Genomic DNA, 22,028 nt, shown 5'->3' with positions numbered 1-22,028 from the left:
TTTTTAACTGCAGTACTTCTTTTAAATTTCTGCTCCAGGATTCCTACCCAACAGTCAGCATAGATTCCTGCAGCATGCAACAGAGGAGCAAGTAGGGAGGCAGAGAGAGATTACTATCAGGGTTCTAGTAGGGGGTTGGGGTAGGAGAAATCTTGGAGGGGTGGAGTTTATAGTCGGGGGCAAGATCATGGTTGGGGGAGCAGGGTGGAGATGGTGGTTTGTGGGAGAAATCACTGGGGTAGGGATGGTCGGGGGGAGCGATCGCTGACGGGGTTGGCAATGGTGGTCGGGTGGTTCAATTGTGGTCAAGAGTGAGGTCTGATTATGGAGGGGTCAGTTAGATCATAGAGGATTCACAGGGTAAACTTGTTGGCCTGCTCCTTGGGATCCACAAGCAGTGCGATAAAGACACTTACCTGATGAATCCAGCCCTTCTCAATTCCTTTTACCTGCCAGGTTTCCTGAGTCCTGGGAAGAATAGCTGATATAAGCTAAAAATAAAAAAGTTGTTAAAATGGAGGCACAAAGTGTCCTTCAAAGGTTTTACTGGCTGCCCTGCATCCTGCAAGTGTCTGTCCTGCATCCCATCTCCATTAAAACCAGAAGTGGGAAGATTCAAGGTTGGTTGGATTCCTGTTTCAGATTTTTAGCATTTTAACTTCCCACCTCTCCCAAATCCACCCATTTCCACTTGTGAGAATACCCAAAACTAGGAGTCAAAATTTAAGTTACTTACTAATAAGGCCAATGGGGAAATGAGAAATGTCTTTACTTGGAAAGTGGTTAGAATGTGGACTTGCTACCACAGGAAATGGTTGAATTAAGTAGCTTAGCTGCTATCAATAGGAAACTAGATGAGTATTTGAGAGAAAAAGGGATAGAAAGATATGCTGAAAGGCTGTGTTGAGGTAGATGGAATGGCAGCAGATTTGTGTGGGTAAAAGCACCAGCACAGACCAATTGGGCCGAATGGCCTGTTTCTGTGCTGTATATTCTGTGCAATTCAGCACAAGTAAGAAACATCAGTGAATCAATCAATAAAATTAGAAGTAATTAAAAGACATTTTTCTCTGCATCACCAAATTAATTGGAACAATCTTGGTCTTCAGAAACTAATATTTTTGTGTCACTCAAGCCTTCATTCTCTGTCTGCTTTGCTGCTTTTTGGATGCGCTTCAGATGGGCTTGTGCTCTCTCTTGCTCTTGTTTTAGCTCCAAATATGCACGGGAAAATGCATGGAAAATGGATGTTGCAGGAAATGCCATTATTAGGATCCCACTAAGGATGCTACTAAGAGCTACCACCTGACCAGGAATAGTTCGAGGTACCATGTCACCATATCCAACTGTTGTCATGGAAATGATAGCCCACCAGTATGATGCGGGAATACTGTTGAAGTCTTTTCCTTTGCCCGTTTCATTCTCTGCAAGGTATACCAGTGGTGCAAATAGTGTGACAGACACACAGAGGAAAAGAAGAAGGAGTCCAAATTCACGAATACTGCGGTGGACTGTAAGACCCAATGTTTGAAGTCCTAGGGAGTGCCTAGCAAGGCGCATGACATATAGAATTCTCAAGGCGCGCAATATTCGGAGGACCAGGCCTAATTTTTCCAAATAGATGTTACTTCCCGAAGGTTTGTTGCTGTCTGCAGGTCCTTTGTCAACCAAAAGTGCAACATAATATGGCAGAATTGCCAATATGTCTATAATGTTCAAAGGGCCTCTCAGAAACTGCCATTTGCTTCGTGCTTGGATAAACCGAAGCACAAATTCCAAGGAGAACCAGGCCACACAGGTGGTTTCTATTATAAACATGTTATAGCACCTCTGGGAACATTTATCCTGTAGACAAAATGCAGAAAAAAGAATTACATAGCATTAATAACAAAGAAATGCATTATTTAAAAGCAAAATACTGCAGATGCTGGAAATTTGAAATAAAACAGAAAATGCTGGAAATACTCAGCAGGTCTGGCAGCATCTGTGGAGGGAGAATCAGAGTTAATGTTTCAGGTCAATGGCCTTTCATCAGAACTTTCAGGGTCATCGACCTGAAATGGTAACTCTGTTTCTCTGTCCACAAATGCATTATTTAATCAGATGTAGTCAGCAGTTCATAAAATATGAACACATTGGCTTGGAATTTGCGATTGGAATGACAGCAAAACTGTCAGTATTTTCCATCATTACCCTGTGAAACTGACAGCAACATCTGGCTTTTGCACATGTGCAGTTGAAAGTGGAAATCCAGATTTACTGTTAGTGATTCTCTGTTCCTCCAAAGGGTGCACCGTTGAATTTGCCACAAACAACAATCTTTAGAATTCACTGATCTGATTAGAACCTCCCCTTCTATGCTGTAATATCACCGTTAAAACCGCCTGAAAAAATTATGCCTCGTTAATGAGGTGTAACTGGGTATTATATCAGCGCACTATGTCATAACTACTGCTGAACAACATTTCTAGCCCTGGAAAACTAATTTTATATTTATGTATTGTCAATTTTTTCCAATATGATAAAAAAAATTCCAGGTTTTTAATACAATTAAAAATTAGTTTTGAAGTTTGTTTCTGATAGTGCAGCTTCAAATGTGTATGTCCCAATATTTATTTCTTTCACTGTAAAATTTAAATTAGAAATGAGGGATAATCAATGCATTTTACTTCCTGGTTTGCTGCCTGTGAGAATTCTTCAATCTGATTATCCTGCTTAACCTACTTGATGACATCACTGTTGCTGGATGCCTGGAGATCCCTTTGACTTAGTTCCAGATTCAAATTAACCACATAGATTGCTAAATCTTCAAGAGTAGCTTTCTTCGAGGTCAATGGTGAGCACTGTTGCCTCACCACTGACCACAAAATTGGGGTCAAAAATTCAAACTTAATAAATAATAAAACTTATCATTTATTAATCTTACACATTACTGATTAAGACATTCATTATTAGCATTTAAAGGTATGTGGCAAATACTTACTTTATTACAAACTATAACCAGAAGAAACCCACTAAACTCAAAGCTTAAGCTCAATGATAGCACACTTGCTGATGAATCAGAAAGCTATCGGTTCACATCCCATTCAGAAACTTGAGCACATAATCTAGGCTGACAATTGAGTGCTCTACTGAAGACATGTTCCCTGTTGAAGCTGCTATATGTTGGATGAAATGTTAAACCAAGATCCCATCTGTTATATCAGGTGGATAGAAAAGATCCCATAGCAGTATCTGAAGAAGAGCAAGAGAGTTGACCTGGTATATTGGTCAAAGTCTATGCCTCAGTCAATACCATCAAAACAGATTATCCAGTCATTTATGTCAAAACTGTGGGCTGGATTTTACGAGCGGTGAGCTCAAAAAATGCCGGCCCACCCATGCAAGTTGCACGCCAAAGAGCCACCACGATCTTAAGCGCGGTGGATCATTTAAATAGCTGGGGCGGCCCCCACCCCCCCACAAATCTCGTGGAGGGGACGGGCTGTCCATCCCCGGCAATGGCGTCGCTGCCTGTGCGCAGGCGCCTTTTGTACACTTACCTTTTACATCTGACCTTCTCCCACCAAACTGCACAAAGTTTAAGGTTCAACCCATCCCACCATCCCCTACACCCATGAGGTGTATTTGACCCCATTTCCACCCCACTCCCCACCGCACTGATCAACTTACCTCTTCCCCCCTCCCCACCACAGTGCGGCACCTTGATTCCCTGGACAGGGATCTGAAGGCGCAGGAGTGCTGGTCGCTGTGCAGAAGATCGTGGCGGGCCCTCAAGATCGCATGTAAGTCTATTTAAATGTATTAATTTTATTCATTTGAATATTGAAATTTTGGTCCCATCGCCCAGTGGCGGGGGAGGGGGGAGGTGGTGCCGCCACAGAGCCTCGCCACCACCGGGAGGTCCGTGGCGGGGCCTCATCTGGAGCCATCTTCAGGCCCCCCCTACCACGGAACCGGACGTCTGGGGAGAACTAAATCTAGCCCTGCATGTGGGACCATGCTGTGTGTGAATTGGCTGCTGTGATTCCCTACATGACAACAGTGAAAATACTTTAAATGTATTTCAATTGCAGTGAATTACTTTGGGAATCCAGAGGCCGTGAAAGGCAATATATAAATGCAAGTTCATTTTACATATTTCAGTTTTTACAAAATGCGTGGGAAATATTTCACTAAACTGAAAATTCTAAGATTACAGTCTAGGTATTACATATTAGAGGACATGCTCTTACTGTTTTCATATCACATTTCTCTGTCTGATGTCTTAATGGAGAAATTAGACTTCTTAATAACATTATCAAATAGAATAACACTTCCACTAAAATAGCAGACAGAGGAATTGTTATATGTGTACCCTGAAATATGGTTCAAATTTTTGTCTTCTGGAGATCAGAATGACTATTTGACAGACTTCCAAGTCAATTGAAATCAGCCCTCATTTCATCATCAGGAAGGAGATCAACGTAGAGTTTGTGCTGTTGAAATAGTGACAGTTAGTCATCCACAGAACAAATATGTGCTGGCATGTTGTGTGTCACACTCTCATTGCGTAGAGTTAATTACTGTGTTTAGAGCTCTACTTGGAAAGAGAAACATTCATTAAGGACCCTAACAATAATATGGCATTAAAATCATTTTTGATGGTCCATTGCATTGCATGAGAAAACTGCCTGAAAGCAAACTTCGTGGAAGTTAAATGACTTTATTTTCCCAGTTTAAATGACTCCTTAATGTTATTTTACTTAAACTTTGCAGGCAATGCAGGCTGTTTAATATTTAAACTTGCTAACTGTATTATACGACAGACCTGTCGAGAGTGTGCATTGGCACACTGTCAACATGACATATTAGTTGCTTGTTAAAAGGCAAGAGTATCACTACAAGTGACAAATCTCACGAGATTAATCCCATTTTCTGGAGTATTTGAAGTACAGCTGAAAGTGGAATATACTGACAGAACCATAAAAAAATTATAGTATATACCTGACTTCTAGGAATTTGGACCATCTTCAAAGAGACATCTGAATCTCAGGTGTGCTTTTGTTCTGTAGGCTCAAAGATTTGACTCACACTCTTTATTGAATTCATTTTTTTCAGAAATAAAGGGGAAGAATTTCTTGCTAGAAATTCAAAGATTGGATATTTCATCAAATCCGGGTAGCAAAACATCTTATCAGGACACCTCATTCAAATTTGTTTACTGTGAAGCAACAAAGGCTCTTCAATGCATTGTGCAAAAAAGCCTCAGGTATATATTGTGAATTTTGAAAATAGCAGGTTTAAACAGAATCCATAAAGAATTCTTCAAAGGGATTGTAAAAATGTGCTGCCCCAAAAGGACACAGATGCAGAATCAATTGATGCGCTTAATAGTGAGAGAAATACTTATTTACCTACTATAGATACTTATCTGAAGCAAGGCTATTAAAAGATAAGGAGACCATATGTGGAATTTGGATTAAAGAAAAGAGCCACCATGGCTAATAATAAGGCAAAGCAAGCTCAATGGATCAAGTTACCTTATCCTGTTCCTTTGACTTTTGTTGTACAGTTTAGTTGAACTGTAAAATGTCAAACTCTGTGCCCTATTTCTCATGTTTCTGCAGCGCTCAAGGGAAGTAGCTTCTGTGCTCTGTTTATTCTGTGTTTCTGCCTTAGCTTTCAGTCTAGCATGCCATATGCTGCAGGATGTTCTCTAAGTTGATTTGCTCTGCAGTCTTTCATAGTCTTGAAAAGTTCTGTTAGGTTGCCTCGAAAGTCTCTTCCAAAGTAAACTAGTCCAAGCTTCTTCACCTTTCCTTTTCAAACCTTATATTCCTGATACCCAGAATCAGCCATATTGATTTTGTGCAATAAAATGTCAGTGAGCAAAGCTGAATTGAAATGCTTCCACAGTAAAGGTTCCTCAATATGAGTCACGGCATTGATGATCCTATGCACATAAATTTTACAGGGCTTAAAAGTAACTATTCAACATGTAGAAACATCAAAGCTGGAATTTATTTCAAGTATGTACTGTGGCAAAAAATGAAACAACTTGTTTTAGCTTGGCAGATTCCTTTAATTCAGTCACTGCTCATAAAGCTTTTTTTAAAAATAATCAACCTAAAGTCAGAACCTTGCCCCAAACGTAACTCACAATTCTTGTTTATACAGACAAAATGTTGGCATTTTTCATGTAATAAATAAAACAAGTTATTACTAAATGTTACGATTGACCGCTCCTGTTAAAGCCCCCAATCAAAATATACGATTCTGATTGTGGTGGGACCAACACACTGTTAATTCAATCCCGTTGTTCCACAAATCGGCTAGCATATCATTTAAAAACTTTCCAAATTAAAGAAAGACCCAGCCAATTAACCCCCGAATGAGGCTAACCAAACCAGGTGTCTTTAAATCAACAAATTAACTCTTTAATTAAAAGAACTAAATTCTTAAACACTATGAACATTTAAAAATAGAAAAGTTAGAGTCCTTACAAATTTACAGTCCAACGTTGTTCGAAGTCCGTCGCAGAATGTTGTTCGATGCGGGAAAAAAGGTTCTTCCACAGTAGAACAGTCCGTAGTCCAACTTCAGCAGGTGATGCTTTCCTTCTCCAGTGAATTTCAGCAATTAACAACTTGCAAACACTTTCAATGGAATCAATCTGACTTTAGAGTTTTTTAAGGGATAAAAGATTGTCACAGTCTAACTTCCCTTTCTTCAATTTAAATTACCAGAGATCTCTGTCTTGGCTTGACTTTTTAGAATTTCGAGAGATAATAATTAAACAGACAAAAATCCTATTTCCTTCAGTTTAAATGGTTGAAAGCTTTTTTTCAGTGCTGACACCACAGCTGTCTGTCTTCTGTCTGTGTTCAGTTAGGACAAATTGTCTCACGAACTGCTAGTTCAAACTGAATTGTAACAAATGTCTGGCATCAGGCTCACTCCCAGTGGCTGTATCTATGGTAACGAGAATGCACCCTTTGAATCGCAGTCTCCAAATGGCTGTTTCTAAGGCAACAAAAATGCACCTTCCTATAACTCCTAGGGCTTGCCGGCTCTAAAAGCAATACTGATCCCTTGCAAGCCTTAAAGGCAACCCGCACATTCCCAAAAAAAACTACAGGACCGTCACACTAAGAAAAATTCGAGATTGTTAGTAACAAAAGCATCTATGACTCTTACTAAGCAGAAAAAGTGAAATGAAAAAGTTAAGCACAGCATTGTCTTCAGTAAGCTAAAAATTGAAACATGGTGCTTTTCCTTAGCAACATTCCAGCTTTGATGATTCTACATGTTGAATAGTTACTTTTAAGCCCCGTAACATTTATATGCATAGGATCATCAATGCCATGACTCATATTGAGGAACCTTTACTGTGGAAGCATTTCAATTCAGCTTTGCTCACTGACATTTTATTGCACAAAATTAATATGGCTGATTCTGGGTATCAGGAATATAAGGTGCGAGGAAAGGTGAAGGAGCTTGGACTTGTTTACTTTGCAAGAGACTTTAGTGACAACCCAACGGAACCTTTCAACACTATAAAGGAAGTTGACAAAATAGATCTAAGCAAATACTAGGAGATGTGAGTTAATAATTAGGAAGCTAAGAGAAAGAAGGGAAGTCAATTGGAAAGTGTTGAACTGAATAGTAACAGAGTTGTGAACTAGCATACTGAAGTGGATATAATAGGGTTTAACAAAAACAATAACTTGCATTTATGTAGTAAAATGTCTTAAGTTATTTCATGGGGGAAATTATCAAGCAGAATTTGATACATGAGCCACATCAGGAGAAATAAGGACAAGTGGCCAAAATATTGGTCAAAGATGTGGGTTTTAATAAGTGTCTTAAAGGTAGAGAGGCAAAGAGATGCAGAGGTTTAGGATGGGAATTACAGAGCTTAAAAACTATGCAGCTGAAGGTACAGCTGCAAACGGTGGTGCAATGAAAATTGGGGATGTGCAAGAGGCCAAATTGGAGGAGTGAAGAGATCTCAGAGGATTTTAGGACAGGAGGACATTATAGAGATAGGGAGAGGTGAGGCCGTGAAGGAATTTGAAAATGAGGATAAGATTTGCTCGACTGGGAGCCAATATAGGTCAGTGAAACAATTAAAAGCAGTTCTGGAGGGAGAAGTAACTGAAGGATGTGAGGCAAAGTGGCATCTTTGGGATTGTTCGATGTAAATGTACAGGTATCTGGGCCTAATAATCTTTACATATTCCTAAAAATTCTTAGAGAAAAACAGTGTGAAACAATGCCTATAAGTACATTGATGTCCTGGTGTCCTCATGAATATTTCAGAAATTACATTGTTTTCACTGCCAGGCTTTTCCTTATGTCACAGCAATAGCCATGTAGCCCATCCATTTGAAATAACACTGCCACCTCACTTTTAAAAGTTTCTACTATATCGTTACTAGTTACCAGGACAGCTTGAAAATCTGCTTATTTAAAAAACTTCAAAAACTCCGAGAAGCCATTAAATGAAGAATACTGGTGCAAATATGAGATACGGCCTATCAATACAGTAAAAAAATCCTTACATTATTTGTTTTGAAATTTGCAAAGATGTTCATCAGTTTAAGAAAACAAGGCAAGTGCTTCATTACAGAAACAGAAGGTTTAAAGGTGGTGCATGATACAGGGACCTAAAGAAACAGTGACTTACAAAATAAAGAAGAATGTTGTTTTGAGGCAATGTAGCTTTAATTTCAAAATACGCCAGGTAGTGCAGTAACAGAACGTCTTAAAGTTCCAGTGATCTTTGCCAGACTGTGATAGAATGTGGGTTCGCATTGGCAGTCTTTCACATGATGGGTTCCCATTCTATGTTTTAGAACAAGAATGTGGAACAGAGGCCACCAGCTTCCCTTTGTAGGGGAGGGAAATTCAAAGAGCAAGTGACTACAACGCCACTATCCTGGCATCTGATTAGACACCAGCATTATCAGAGGCCAATGGAAGATTAGTTAATTGCCCTCACCAGTAAAATAAGTGCATACAATCAAAAGCACCATACTTGACTTCAAGGACTTGGTTCCTTGTCTGAGATACTATGGGTATCTCTGGCGCTGACTGCTGTAAAAATCAGTGGCAGTTAACAAGTCTGTTCTGGTCTGTGTCCTTTGCCAGCCCCTGAACATGCTCATCCTGCCTATACTGATAGGAGAACAACAATTAACCAACCATCAGACTGGTTGTTTGACAGATGTTAAGTGCCTTTTATGTTGTAAATAATGAGAAAGTGACTGCAACTGCTTAAGCAGCTGTGAGGACTTTAGATTTGGAAGCCCAAATGGCAACAAAGTGGAGCAGAAAAATGTGCCATGTCAGAGCTTATGGGCATAATGTTGGATTAGCAGCAAGAAATCTTCAAGTTAGTGGAAAAAGACCAATCTTGCATGAGTTCAGGAATATGATCATGTATTTCCAAATGATCTGGGCAGTAGAATCATTGTTTATGACTTCAAAACACTGTTTACTAAGTACTCTTGGTTTTGGGATGGATCTCATTGTAATGCTTGAAGTGATACCTTTTGGGATTCCTTGCTGTCTGAGCTCCCTTCCAATGTTTCATGTGCAGATAAAAGTGAAACTCTCTTCGGGTTTAATGCTAAAGTTTTTAATGTTACAAAAGAGTTGGCATGCAAATCAGTACTTTTTTGAAAAAACTTTACAAAAGGTCATCAGAATTTAGAGGCCAGTGATCAAAGCTTTGCACGTGTGTTCAAATATAGTTATCTGTGTTCCTTAATTCATTAGAACCCTGTTCTTTTTGCTTCAAAAATAGAAGTGAGGGAAGGTCATATCAGCACCTGCAGTATGATTTCACCATTAGGAAATCTTATTATGTTATGAAGTTTAAACCTTTTCAAGACTTTTTGTGCAAATAAAGGTGTACAAACTTTAAGAGAATCTTTGCACCACACAATTTATGTTTGTGCAGAGAGGTATTCACATCAAGCTAAGTAGTATAATTGTCAAAACCAATACACCTTAGCATGTCTGCATGCAGTGTGAGACTTCCTGGATGAAACAGTCAAACAACTCTTTGGCATTGTTCGCTGAAATCATTCATTTTATCTGTGCAATTTGCATGGGCAGGACTGTCCGATTTATGCTCTCTTATCTGAAGGAAGACACCTTTAAATGAGTGAAAACCAAACAATATTCTCATTCATCCAGGCTAACTTGAATTATTTTTGAATGAAAATTGACAGAACAGTTTTTCCTTCTCAGAGCTGGGTTAACATTGTCATAGAAAGGTGGGTTTAAAGTGTTCTATCTCTGATAAATGTTAATGGTCCCAAAATAATTAAATTTGGCCAAACTCAACCAAACTCCCAGAGCAGTTTTGACTATTGATACATCTCCCTCCAACATTAATGTGATTGACACTAATCTGAAAAAGGATGGGTAGAATGAGAACTAGAAAAGTAAATTTAATCAGAGGTGAACATGTTATAATAGTATGAACATAGAACTAAACAGATTCTGAAGCCCACCTGGCTGGGCCCAAAATTCAGAATACAGATTTGTTGTTCAATGAATGTAGCAAAAAGAAAGACTTCCATTTATATAGCACTTTACATAACCTTTGAATGTCCCAAATTGCTTTACAGCCAATTAAGTATTTCTGAAGTGCAGTCACTGTTGTAATGTAGAAAATGCAGCAGTCAATTTGTACACAGCAAGCTCCCACAGACAGCAATGTAATAATGACCAGATAATTTGTTTTTGTGATGTTGATTGAGGGATAAATATTGGCCAGGATACTAGGGATAACTCCGTTGCTCTTCTTTGAATTAGTTCCATGTGATCTTTTACATCCACCTGAGAGGGCACACAAGGCCTCGCTTTAACGTCTCATCAAAAGACAATACCTCTGACATTTGCATCACTGGAGTGTCAGATTTGATTTTTGTGCGTTAAGTCCTGGAGTTGGACTTAAACCCACAACCTTTTGACTCAGAGGCAAGAATGCTACTAACTGAGTCACAGTTGACCCAAAAGACAAAAGTAAAGGCTTTCTATTGACACATTAATCTGCTCAACCTTGTATTTATTTTACTTTAGCATTATATTGAGTGTTTAATGAAAAGCTGGTATAACAAGGTTCAGTTGGAGTTCTACCTACATATTTCATTCTTTTATTGTAAAATAACTAGTTGAACCATAAAAATCTATTAATTTTGCATTTTCACATTAAGGAGTTTATCTTTATTATAATTACATCTATATCCAGAGTTTACCCTCTCAACTACGAATTTCATTCAGTTAAAGCTTTTGGAAACTTTGCAATAGGAAATGGAAAGAAAGAAAGCACATTGCTATTACATAGCACCTTTGATGACCACAAGCTAACCCAAAGTGCTTCACAGCCAATTAAGTACTTCTGCTGTAATGCAGTGAAGTGCGGCACAACAAGGCCCTACAAACAGCAATGCGATAGATGACCAGATAGGACAAGATCTTTGACAGAGCTGCACTCCCTCAGTACGGCACTAAAACATCCAGCTGGATTATGGGCGCAAATCTCTGGAGTGGCACTTGCACATGCAACCTTCTGATTCAAAGGGGCGAGTTTCTTACTAAAGTAATTGGCATATCAGATTAGAAGTCTTCATTTCATTAATGCTATTTAGATTCTACATGACAAGTAATGGTAGTTTCGACCACAATTGTCAACCTTATTTTCAATAATTAACATCTTTGCCCAGGACATAATTTAAACAGATTAGGCATACTTATATTGGCATTCAATGTCAATATCTGTTGATACTAATCTTACTAGAAATCATGGGATTTATTGAATAATTACATGGGAACCTACTTAGAAGCAAAGACAGATACTAATCTAAGTAAACCAGATGGTAAAAATGTTGAAATTAATTTATAAGAACTCTCACATAACAAATGTTCTTTGTAAAGAAGAGTTAAACTACGGCTACGGAGGGCACAGCTGAGGAATAGGATTGACTGGGTTGATCTACAGAGAGCTGGCATGGTCTCGATGGGTTAAATGGCCTCCTTCTCTGCCAAAATGCCTCTATGACTCTCTAAGGCTCTAGCAGGACTTTGAAATATATCAGTGCATATTTAATATATGACATGAGACTTACCCTCTCTTCTTCTGTCCTTAAATCTGGCATTGTACTAATGCAAATACTAATTACTGTTATGGTGACAAATATAATAGACAGGGAGGCAAACACTTTCCCAGGAAGTCCTGATTGAGGATTTTCTACCATATCTCTGAGTTTGTCCATATAGTATCCCAATTTGGTGCTCTCAACCAGAACATTGGCTTTCTCGGTATCTGTCTGAAGCTCCTCTCCTCTTTTGATCTCAGCCACCTCACGAACTTTCTGAACGAGCTTCCTGCGGCAACACCACTCCAGGTTGGCTTCCTCTACCCCCCAGTAAAGCAGCTCTTCCTGGAAGGACATGGCGCACATCTCTCTCAAAAGTCGGAGTTTCCCAGCCGAAATGAAAGTGATGATCATTCGGAAAGCACATGGATTCCGATCAAAGAAAAACTCATTCGAGGACTTGTCATAGTCGTCACAGATCTGCACAATTTCTTCATAGCTGCTGCAAAACTTCAATCTCCCAAGTCTTGTAAGTGGAAACTCATCTAAAGTGCGCCAGGGCACCAAGTATTTGGTGCCTCCCACGTTGACGATGATGTGTCGCTTCTGGTCAATGGGGCTCAGTTGACCTGGGCGGTGGATCTGTCTGGATCGTTGGTAAAAGGCTCCTTTAGCAGGAGTGGCTTCGGCCTGAGTTATCGGAACAATGTGATTCAATGTACTGCACGACGAGTCGCTCAAATTACTGTAATCGTTATCGCTGCTTCGAGATATGATGGGCATGTTGAAGTCAGCGTGTCACAGACAGTGGCGAAGTCATCTGCGCAAAAAGAAAAGGGTTACATGGAGGCATCTGTGAAGATTTAAAATCAATAGTCAGAGCCAAAAGGGAAGGGCACTTAGTAATATGAAGCATGTAAGTAGTCAGGAGGGAACACAGTGTCCTATTGCACAAATTGATATAAGGTCATTCACCTGAAACGTTGAACCGGTTTCTCCATCGGCAGATGCTGAGTAATTCCAAGTTTTCGGTTTTGTTTATTTCAGATTTCCAGCATCGGCAATTTTTTCCTATTGTTGATATAAGCACCAATTCCGCTGACGTTAGCTCTATAATAGATTCGCTCCAGAGCAACTTTTTAAACCTGTTTTAATTCCTGGAAGGAATGCATTCCTGCTGTATCCACCTCCTATTCGTTTGCTCGCTTAGTGCTTTCTAACCAAGTTATCTGTTTAGTTAGGAATTAATAGATGTATGTGTACGGTACAATACATCTCTGCCATGAAACCATACATCATGCTCACCTCTGCAGGACCCGAGTTGCGCTTAACCTGATCTCTCTAAACCCTTGGATGCAAATTAGGATCCAAAACTGGGATTTAGATATTTTTGAGGATATAGAAGCTTTTTGCGCATTTAAAATTGGGCAGATTTGGACCCCTTTCCCTTTTAAAAACGCCTTTCAGAACACAACTTTAAAAAAAAATGAACTACTAACTAACCTGCTTCAAAGACTGGAGCCAAAAATGAAACCCCCAGTTTGTCTTCCTTTATTCACCGCCCCCACCCCCCCCCCCCCCCCCCCCCCCACACACACTCTCTCTCTCCGACATTGGTGCTATACATTTAACACCCACCTACCTTATGGGATGTCTTGGCATATACGAGTAACAGGACAGGCTGGGCTGAAACAAAAACAAGAAATGCTGGATTCACTCAGCAGGTCTGGCAGCATCTGTGGAAAGAGAAGCAGAGTTAACGTTTCGGGTCAGTGACCCTTCTTCGGAACCCCGAAGGCTGGGCTGAAACATTCTGATAGCGAAGAGCGACTGTTGACACTTGGAAAAGCAGCCAGTAATATAACGCAATTACAATCATTAAGTAACAGTAAAAAGGAGTGATGTTAGAATAATGAAGACCTGCAGGGACCGCGGAAAGCGCAGCTTTGTACACGCGGAGCAAACACAAAACTTACCATCACTTTGAAAGTAGTTTACTAGCTGTGGAAATCCACAGTGAGATCACTTGCAGGTTCCGCTATACAATATAGCACCCTTGGCATCCCATAATCAGAGTTCATAGGAAGAAATCCTTACTCTGAAATGGTCATTAAATTTTTGATTCTTCACAATCTTTGCAAAAAAAAACCCCAGATGATTCAAGGCATGACGCAGATATGGTCTCCCTGCAGGGGCTGCATTCAAAGTGACTGCGGTATTCGTGGGGCTCTGTCTTCACCCAGCTCTTCTTTACTGGGGTCCCAGAAAAGGGGAGGATGATGGGCAGACACGGAGCTCCTGCCAGAGAGAAGGACAGCACCGAGTCAAAGCCAAATCTGCACTGCTCACACTTAAACCACACATACACAGGCTGGCTTTGTAGTTCAACTGGAAGCAAAGGGATTGACTGGATACAGTGTGCATTGCCTAAACTTTGTTGCGATGTCACTGTTTCAAAGGATTCATGAGTGACATACAGGAAGATCATGGGACGAGTGCGACTAATTGGATAGCCCTATCAAGACAGCCGGGACAGACACGACGAGCCGAATGGCCTCTTTCTGTGCAGTAAGATTCTATGATAGCAGCTTTTAAACACAGGGGACCTGCTTCGGTATCACAACTCAGCTATAAACCCCTTTTTACTTATGTTTGCAAGTATTCATTTTCACACGACTTCTCCAGAAAGTTAGCTGTAACTGTGAAATCCCAGGTACTGTTAGTTTTTACGCGCGATGGACATGATTTTAGTTGATATCTGCGTGATTTCGAGCTTGTACTCGGAACCAGTTCCAGCAAGCGCTCAGTCAGAAGCTGGAATACCAGGACGGCTGGGATGTGACAGGCTGAGGCTGTAGATTTCACAGCACAAGGAAGGAACCCAGAAAGGATGGTGCACTTTCAGATTTTCACCTGCAGACACACCAGTACAGAAATCACGCTACGTTTCTCACCAGAAACGCTTAATAAAGAGGCAGTAAAAAGAACGAGCTGTGTGTCCCCAAACCAATTTCTTGGCCAGTACTCATCACTTTGTTGAACAGCAATATATTTTAGCTAGGGGATGAAATAGACAACGTATTCAAGATCAAACAGGTCCGGTGAAGAACCATTTGATGGGAAAGTGTGTGTGAAATAATAGTGGATACCAGGTTGCAACGGGGCAGCTGCAGTGCCGATTCCAGAGTGGCTCTGCAGTACACCATGACTGAACTGAAATTCAGCCCAGGACAGAGCTCTGATTACACTCGCTCAATGCCGGATTCTTCAATCAGAGCTGGAGTTAGAGGTCAGACTGCAGCCGTGACTCCTAGGGAAAGTCCCAGTGATAAAGCCCCATGTAACTGCTCTCAGAAACCTCTCCGCACTCCCCAAGGTATTTTTGAAATCCAGTGTGTCCCCACTGGGAGGCTCACTCTGCCGGGATTCCAGAGAAAGGTTGGAACCGCACTCAGGACATGTACTGAAACTTTACTGTCACTGTAGAGTGGAAATCACTTCATAGTGATGCTATAGTTGCAGTATAATTACAACCTCAGATTACCACAGCTGTCTCCAGAAAGTAAAGTATTGGCCAAATTCCAGACCCAATTTGCACCAAGCTATATTTTCATACACGAAATGAGAAGGGAGATCGATAACATTGAAGGTGTTTTGTACAGATTAAATGCGCGAGTTAAGGATGGTGTTTAACGTAGATAAATGCAAGCTTATATTTATTGTGCTATTATCCCCATGGAGATCAACAAACCAGAAGAGCCGAATTTACCCAACGACCCTAATAAAAAAACTAATGGTCAAGATTTCACATTTATAACTTTTACTCTAACAATCAAACCAAAACCAACATACCCAGAATCGAACCCGGGTCCCTGGAGCTGTGAGGCTGCAGTGGTTAGCACTGCAGCCTCACAGCTCCAGGGACCCGGGTTCGATTCTGGGTACTGCCTGTGTGGAGTTTGCAAGTTCTCCCTGTGTCTGCGTGGGTTTTCTCCGGGTGCTCCGGTTTCCTCCCACAAGCCAAAAGACTGGCAGGTTGATAGGTAAATTGGCCATTATAAATTGTCACTAGTATAGGTAGGTGGTCGGGAAATATAGGGACAGGTGGGGATGTTTGGTAGGAATATGGAATTAGTGTAGGATTAGTATAAATGGGTGGTTGATGGTCGGCACAACTCGGTGGGCCGAAGGGCCTGTTTCAGTGCTGTATCTCTAATCTAAAAAAAAATAAATTAAACGTGAATTAATAGACAAATCATGGTCAATATGTTACAAATTACACATTAACTATTCGATGCAACAAAGATAGATCTCACGGATTTACTCGACAGTCCACTCAGCGTTAGTATGGCATCATTTACAGCCACAAAGTTCTTCAAAGCTTTGCACTTCCTCATAAGCAGTCGGTGTCCAATGCAGCAATGGCTGGACAACATCCAGGTTTAGGCTGATAAATGGCAAGCAACATTCGCACCACACAAGTGCCAGGCAATGACCATCTCCAATAAGAGAGAATCTAACCCTTCCCTTGACATTCAACAGCATTGTATCACTGAATCCCCCACTATCAACATACTAGGGGTTACCATTGACCAGAAACTGAATAGGAGCAGCCAAATTAAATACTGTGGCTACAAGAGCAGGTCAGAGACTGAGAACTCTGCTGCGAGTAGCTCACCTCCTATCTTCCCAATGCCTGTCCACCACCTACAAGGCATTAGTCAGGAGTGTGATGGAATACTTGCCTGGATGAGTGCAGCTCCAACAACACTCAGGAAGCTTGGCACCATCCAGAACAAAGCAGCCCGCTTGATTGGTACCCCATCCATCACCTTAAACATTCAGTACCTCCACCACTGACCCATAGTGGCAGCAGTGTGTACCATATACAAGATGCATTGCAGCAACTCACCATGCCTCCTTCATCAGCACCTTTCAAACCCACAACCTCTTGCCCCTAGAAGGACAAGGACAGCAGATGCATGGGCACACCACCAACTGCAAGTTCGCCTCCATCCTGACTTGGAAATATATCACCGTTCCTTCACTATAGCTGGATCAAAATCCTGGGACTCCCTTCCTAAAGCACTGTGGGTGTACCCACACCAGATGGACTGCAGCGGTTCAATAAGGAAGCTCACCACCACCTTCTCAAGAGCAATTAGGGATGGGCAACAAATGCTGACCTTGCCAGCGATGCTCACATCCCATGAAAGAAAGAAAGTGAGCTTAAGGAAGCCAATCATGTGCAGGGATGCACTTTCATTATAAAATAAAATAAATAATCCTAACCTATAGAAATCATTACTGAAATCGGAACCTTTGCACAGGGACTTAAAAAGACAAGATAAAGATACATTTATTATGAGTTCATGTTTTCATCTTCTGAAGAAGTTGCTCATCTAGTTCTCGAATGTCTCTGGAATATCTTAAAACTAATCTCAGAACTGCACTAATGCATCCATTTTCCAAACCATCTGTGGTGTGTTAAAATAATTACTTGGAAACAAATTTTTTTTAAAAAGGAATGAAGAAAAGAAATTGATACGACCTTCAGAAGTTTCTAAAATTATTGTCTCCACTGAGCATGCATGACATATTAAAGCCAAAAATGGATATACTTCCAAGTGGGAGTTGATCTGATCCTTGACTCTTTAACACCTCTGTTGTATCAATAGTTAAGCTTGATATGACTATAGCTACATCCTATTTTTGCAGCTTATTTATCAGAGGAAGTACAGCATCACAGAATCCACCATTCTGACCGAATGCAGGCATGCCTTACCTCGCCCCTAAAATAGGTTTTGGGTAGGCAGGAGTTGCAGTTTTTATGAGGATGATAAATAGAAACCAAACTGCCAACCAAGCTGAGACCAAGAGCACTTCAGATTTCAAAGTGACAGTCTAGTCTGTCCATTGTGTTCTGCCTTAGGGCAGATCCTAACTCAAGCCTCATATGAGATTTATGTGCCCCTTACTCGTGTAAATACCTGTGGTTTCCCTTTGCCTTCCTTTTGCCTTTTGGAGTGGGACCTGCATCCAACCCTTCTGACTCAGAGGCAGGAATACTACCACTGAGTCAGTGGTCACTACTTTGAAGTTAAGAGTAAGGACAGTAAAACAAGTTATGCTTGAGATCAAATTGTGCTCGAAAAGACAGAGGGAAAGACTCCATTGGTGTGTTTAAATGTTCATAGATGCCATGCAGTAAAGAAGATAAGCTGTAACTGCTCACTGGGCCCCAGAGGTCAAAGGTAGAGATCAGAGGCCAAGGTTTCAGTAGCACACAGAAGCCAGATGTCAGAGGTAAGACAATTGCTTGAATATAAGGATTTATACAGTCTTGGAACCAAGCTTGAACAAAGGGTGGCAGGGGTGGGGGCATGTTGGATGGGGAAGGTGGTTAAGACAATGCAAGTTAGGGAGGAATTTCCAGTAGGGTACTGTGCTTTTGTAAAGAAAATGTTTACTTGCTCGTAATAGAATTCTAACCGCGCTGTTGGGTCTTATACTACTTAAACCTAGGATTTTCAAATGAAAACTGAACCCACCGAAATTTCATAAACCACCCCTTTTTTACAGTATACAATGTGCAGAAGGTAAGTAAACTCATCTAATGTTGTGTTTGCAGAAGCCCAATGTAAGCTATTATTCTACTGTTATATGCTGTTATAGTTTTCTATATATGTAAATATATATATATGTGATATTTGATCCGTGCTACTGACATGGGGAGCCAAAAAGGAAATATTTTGCCATCTCCAACTCTGCTGTCATTCACTTTGAAAGGCGCAGGAATTCATCAAAATATAACAAATAAAAAATGTCAAAAGAAGTTACCTAGTAATGTACTGGAATATCCTAGACACATTCTATGGAACTTTTGATTAATTATTAAATTTCAACATGCAAGAATGATGTTTTACTCTTAATCTTCCAATGTTATCAAGTTATAAATGTTTTAATCTGAAAGACAATTAAACATTTATTACTCTAGGCACCCGACAGCAACCCATGAGATTAAAGAGTACATTGTCAAAAATCAGATTGTTTGATTCTATACTAATCCTCATAGACACATCTTAGAAATAACATTCCACTCCATCTATTGATATGCAGTGGAAGATATTGCTATTAGCATAGAAAGTGGAATCAGCTGATAGAGAAACTGTTAAGAGAAAAATTGCTGTGTGCCAAATCACTTACTATAGAACTGAGTGGGATAACACACCAGGTATAATGAAATTATCACCCTGCGTGTAGGCAAAGTGCAAGCACTAATATTCTATTCACCAGCCCATGTGGAGTGATGGATTACAATTTACAATTCAGTAGAGACCCAAAGCTCCTGATCATAAATCTTTTAATCTCTATCTATGCAAAAACTGACTCTCTTAATTACATTTCTAAAATACATTAACTAGAGTTTAGCTACAGCACGAAGTTAGCTTCTAGAACTCAGTGCTATAGGCAAAGCACCCAATCAGACTAAGGTCAGGCTCACAGCCTGAAGAGGTCAGGAATAATCCACATTCTTTTAATTGGAGTCTTCAATAATATTTTGATGGCAATACTCAAATTGAAATTAAGATTGCTATCGAGAGAGTACAGCGAAGATTTACCAGACTGATTCCTGGGATGGCGGGACTGACGTATGAGGAGAGATTGAGTCGGTTAAGAATATATTCACTGGAGTTCAGAAGAGTGAGGGGGGAATCTCATAGAAACCTATAAAATTCTAACAGGACTTGACAGGGTAGATGCAGGGAGGATGTTACCGATGGTGGGGGAGTTCAGAACCAGGGGTCAGAGTCTAAGGATAGGGGGTAAACCTTTCAGGACTGAGATGAGGAGAAATTTCTTCACCCAGAGAGTGGTGAACCTGGGGAATTCGCTACCACAGAAAGCAATTGAGGCCAAAACATTGTATGTTTTCAAGAAGGAGTTAGATATAGCTCTTGGATCTAAAGGGATCAAAGGGTATGGGGCGAAAGCGGGAACAGGCTACTGAGTTGGATGATCAGCCATGATCATAATGAATGGCGAGCAGGCTCAAAGGGCTGAATGGCCTACTCCTGCTCCTATTTTCTATGTTTCTATGTTAAGACTTTTTCTGAAGCTGATTCTGTTTTATCAAATTGCCCATAATACTAAATCAAATATCTTCTGATACTGTGAAGCTCCTCATAGATTGAAATGTAGCAGTAACAAATTAAATTTAAGTTGGAGAAAGTGTTTTCTACTAATAACTAAAAGCAGAACTATATTCCAGGTCTGATACTAAGGAGCTGGTGCTTTAACTTAGGAGAAGCTCTTTTATAACTATTGTTTAATGACAAAACATTTATTTATAGAACTGTTTATACCCATAAAGAGAATAAAGTTATTTGTTTCTGGATAAACACTTCTAAGGCAACATTGAAAAATGATGTAATAGATATGGTAATGTGCGACTTTTACATTAATTAACTATAAAGAAAACGGTGCAAAACTTTTTTGAATTACACTCTAAGCAGCTTTCTGAACTGTTTCTCTTATGAAAATCAAAGCCATTACACATAATGACATTTGTATTCCTCAAAATCACTTGTGAATTGGAATATGATGTTTTATATGATTCTTTTTACAGGCTGATAATTTTCATATCAATTTATTTTCTTTTTTCTTGCAAGTATTGGAAACTCTGCAACTAGACTAATATATAATACAAAAGAGTTGTTTATTTGAATTCAGTCTAAAAAGGGCCAGCTGAAAGGAATATGGAGTCTTCATATATAATCTTAATAAATGTTAATTATAAATAGTAGGGGAATGGATTACGAAAACAAAATGTGCTGGAAATACTCAGCAGGTCTGGCAGCATCTGTGAAGAGAGAAGCAAAGTTAACGTTTCAGATCTGTGTTCTGATGAAAGGTCACAGACCTGAAATGTTAACTTTGCTTCTCTCTCCACAGATGCTGCCAGACCTGCTGAGTACTTCCAGCATGTTTTGTTTCTGTTTCAGATTTCCAGCACCTGCAATATTTTGCTTTTATTTTAGGGGAATGGATTACTTTGTTAAAGTTAGTGTGCACAAAACGTGAATATTATAGTAATTCACTGTACTGCCATTAATCCAGAGTGAGTGTAATTTTGCTCATACTGTCAAAGTTCTTCCTGTGACTGAACTAGATTAATGGACTTTAACTTACAGGGATTGTGGGGGAAGTTTGAGTAGAGGGCAGGAGTTTGGGAGGGGAGTAGATGGTGGGGTTGGCAATATGGTGTGAAGTGGGGGAAGTTAGAATTTTTCAAGTCTGTTCAGCTCCAATTAATGGCAAACAGCCAAGGTTACTCATGCATTCTTTCTGATTCACATTGCATTCAGAATGCCCTTTATAAAGATAGCATTAAGGCAATGGGAAGAACCAGCAAATCAGCGAGGAGTAGATCAGGAATCACTAAAGGCAAATGTATCTGTTTCAGTCTACACAGCAGCATGGATACTTCAGCATGTCTGAATTTGATCAGCACATTGGAAGAAGTAAAGCAGCAAAGGGTCATGTGAACATAAGACCACGGCTCCATCCAGGTAACACAGGAGGCAAAGATGAATTTGCAATACATTTTCTGTATAACCCATGTTATAAGTGCCCTGTTTTAACATGCTGGTGAACACATTAAAATCAACCCTGGCATGCAGAAGAGTAGGTAGACCTTTCTGAAAGATATGGGCTGGGATTTTACCCTAGGTGGATGGGAGCCGGCCACCGACTGAAAAGTCGGTGGCGAACCCACTCCTGCCTTGCCTGGGAATCTGACCCATATTTTGCAGGTCCCCGGGCTTCAATTAGTGCAAGGCAGGACTTCCATCCGCTTGAAGTAGGAAGTCCCGCCTAATAGAGCTGCCGGCAAATCAGCGGGCTGGCAGCTCTTGGTCCCAGCAGCGCCAC

At 40.3% G+C, this 22,028-nt stretch overlaps 1 protein-coding gene across 1 annotated transcript; it reads right to left on the bottom strand.

Annotated features, from left to right (window-relative positions):
• Window positions 1-1,083: 1,083 nt before the first annotated feature.
• kcng4a (potassium voltage-gated channel, subfamily G, member 4a) lies at window positions 1,084-12,988 on the bottom strand. Its single transcript, XM_068048883.1, has 2 exons — window positions 12,126-12,988; window positions 1,084-1,845 (listed from the first exon to the last, which is right to left on the bottom strand). The coding sequence occupies exons 1-2, from the start codon at window positions 12,876-12,878 to the stop codon at window positions 1,084-1,086; spliced, it is 1,515 nt and encodes a 504-aa protein (XP_067904984.1). The 5' UTR covers window positions 12,879-12,988.
• Window positions 12,989-22,028: the final 9,040 nt, after the last annotated feature.

The sequence above is a fragment of the Heterodontus francisci genome, chromosome 17 (assembly GCF_036365525.1).
Source record: "Heterodontus francisci isolate sHetFra1 chromosome 17, sHetFra1.hap1, whole genome shotgun sequence".
Taxonomy (NCBI): Eukaryota; Metazoa; Chordata; class Chondrichthyes; order Heterodontiformes; family Heterodontidae; genus Heterodontus; species Heterodontus francisci.
Note: the sequence above shows the minus strand (reverse complement) of the source record. Positions and strands in the feature narration are given on the sequence as shown.

Excerpts from the sequence above, each read along its gene's own strand:
- kcng4a (XM_068048883.1), bottom strand. The coding sequence starts at position 12,878 with ATGCCCATCATATCTCGAAGCAGCGATAACGATTACAGTAATTTGAGC. Across the intron at positions 1,846-12,125 it reads TAAGGACAGAAGAAGAGAGG|GATAAATGTTCCCAGAGGTG; the intron begins GTAAGTCTCATG and ends TTTTGTCTACAG.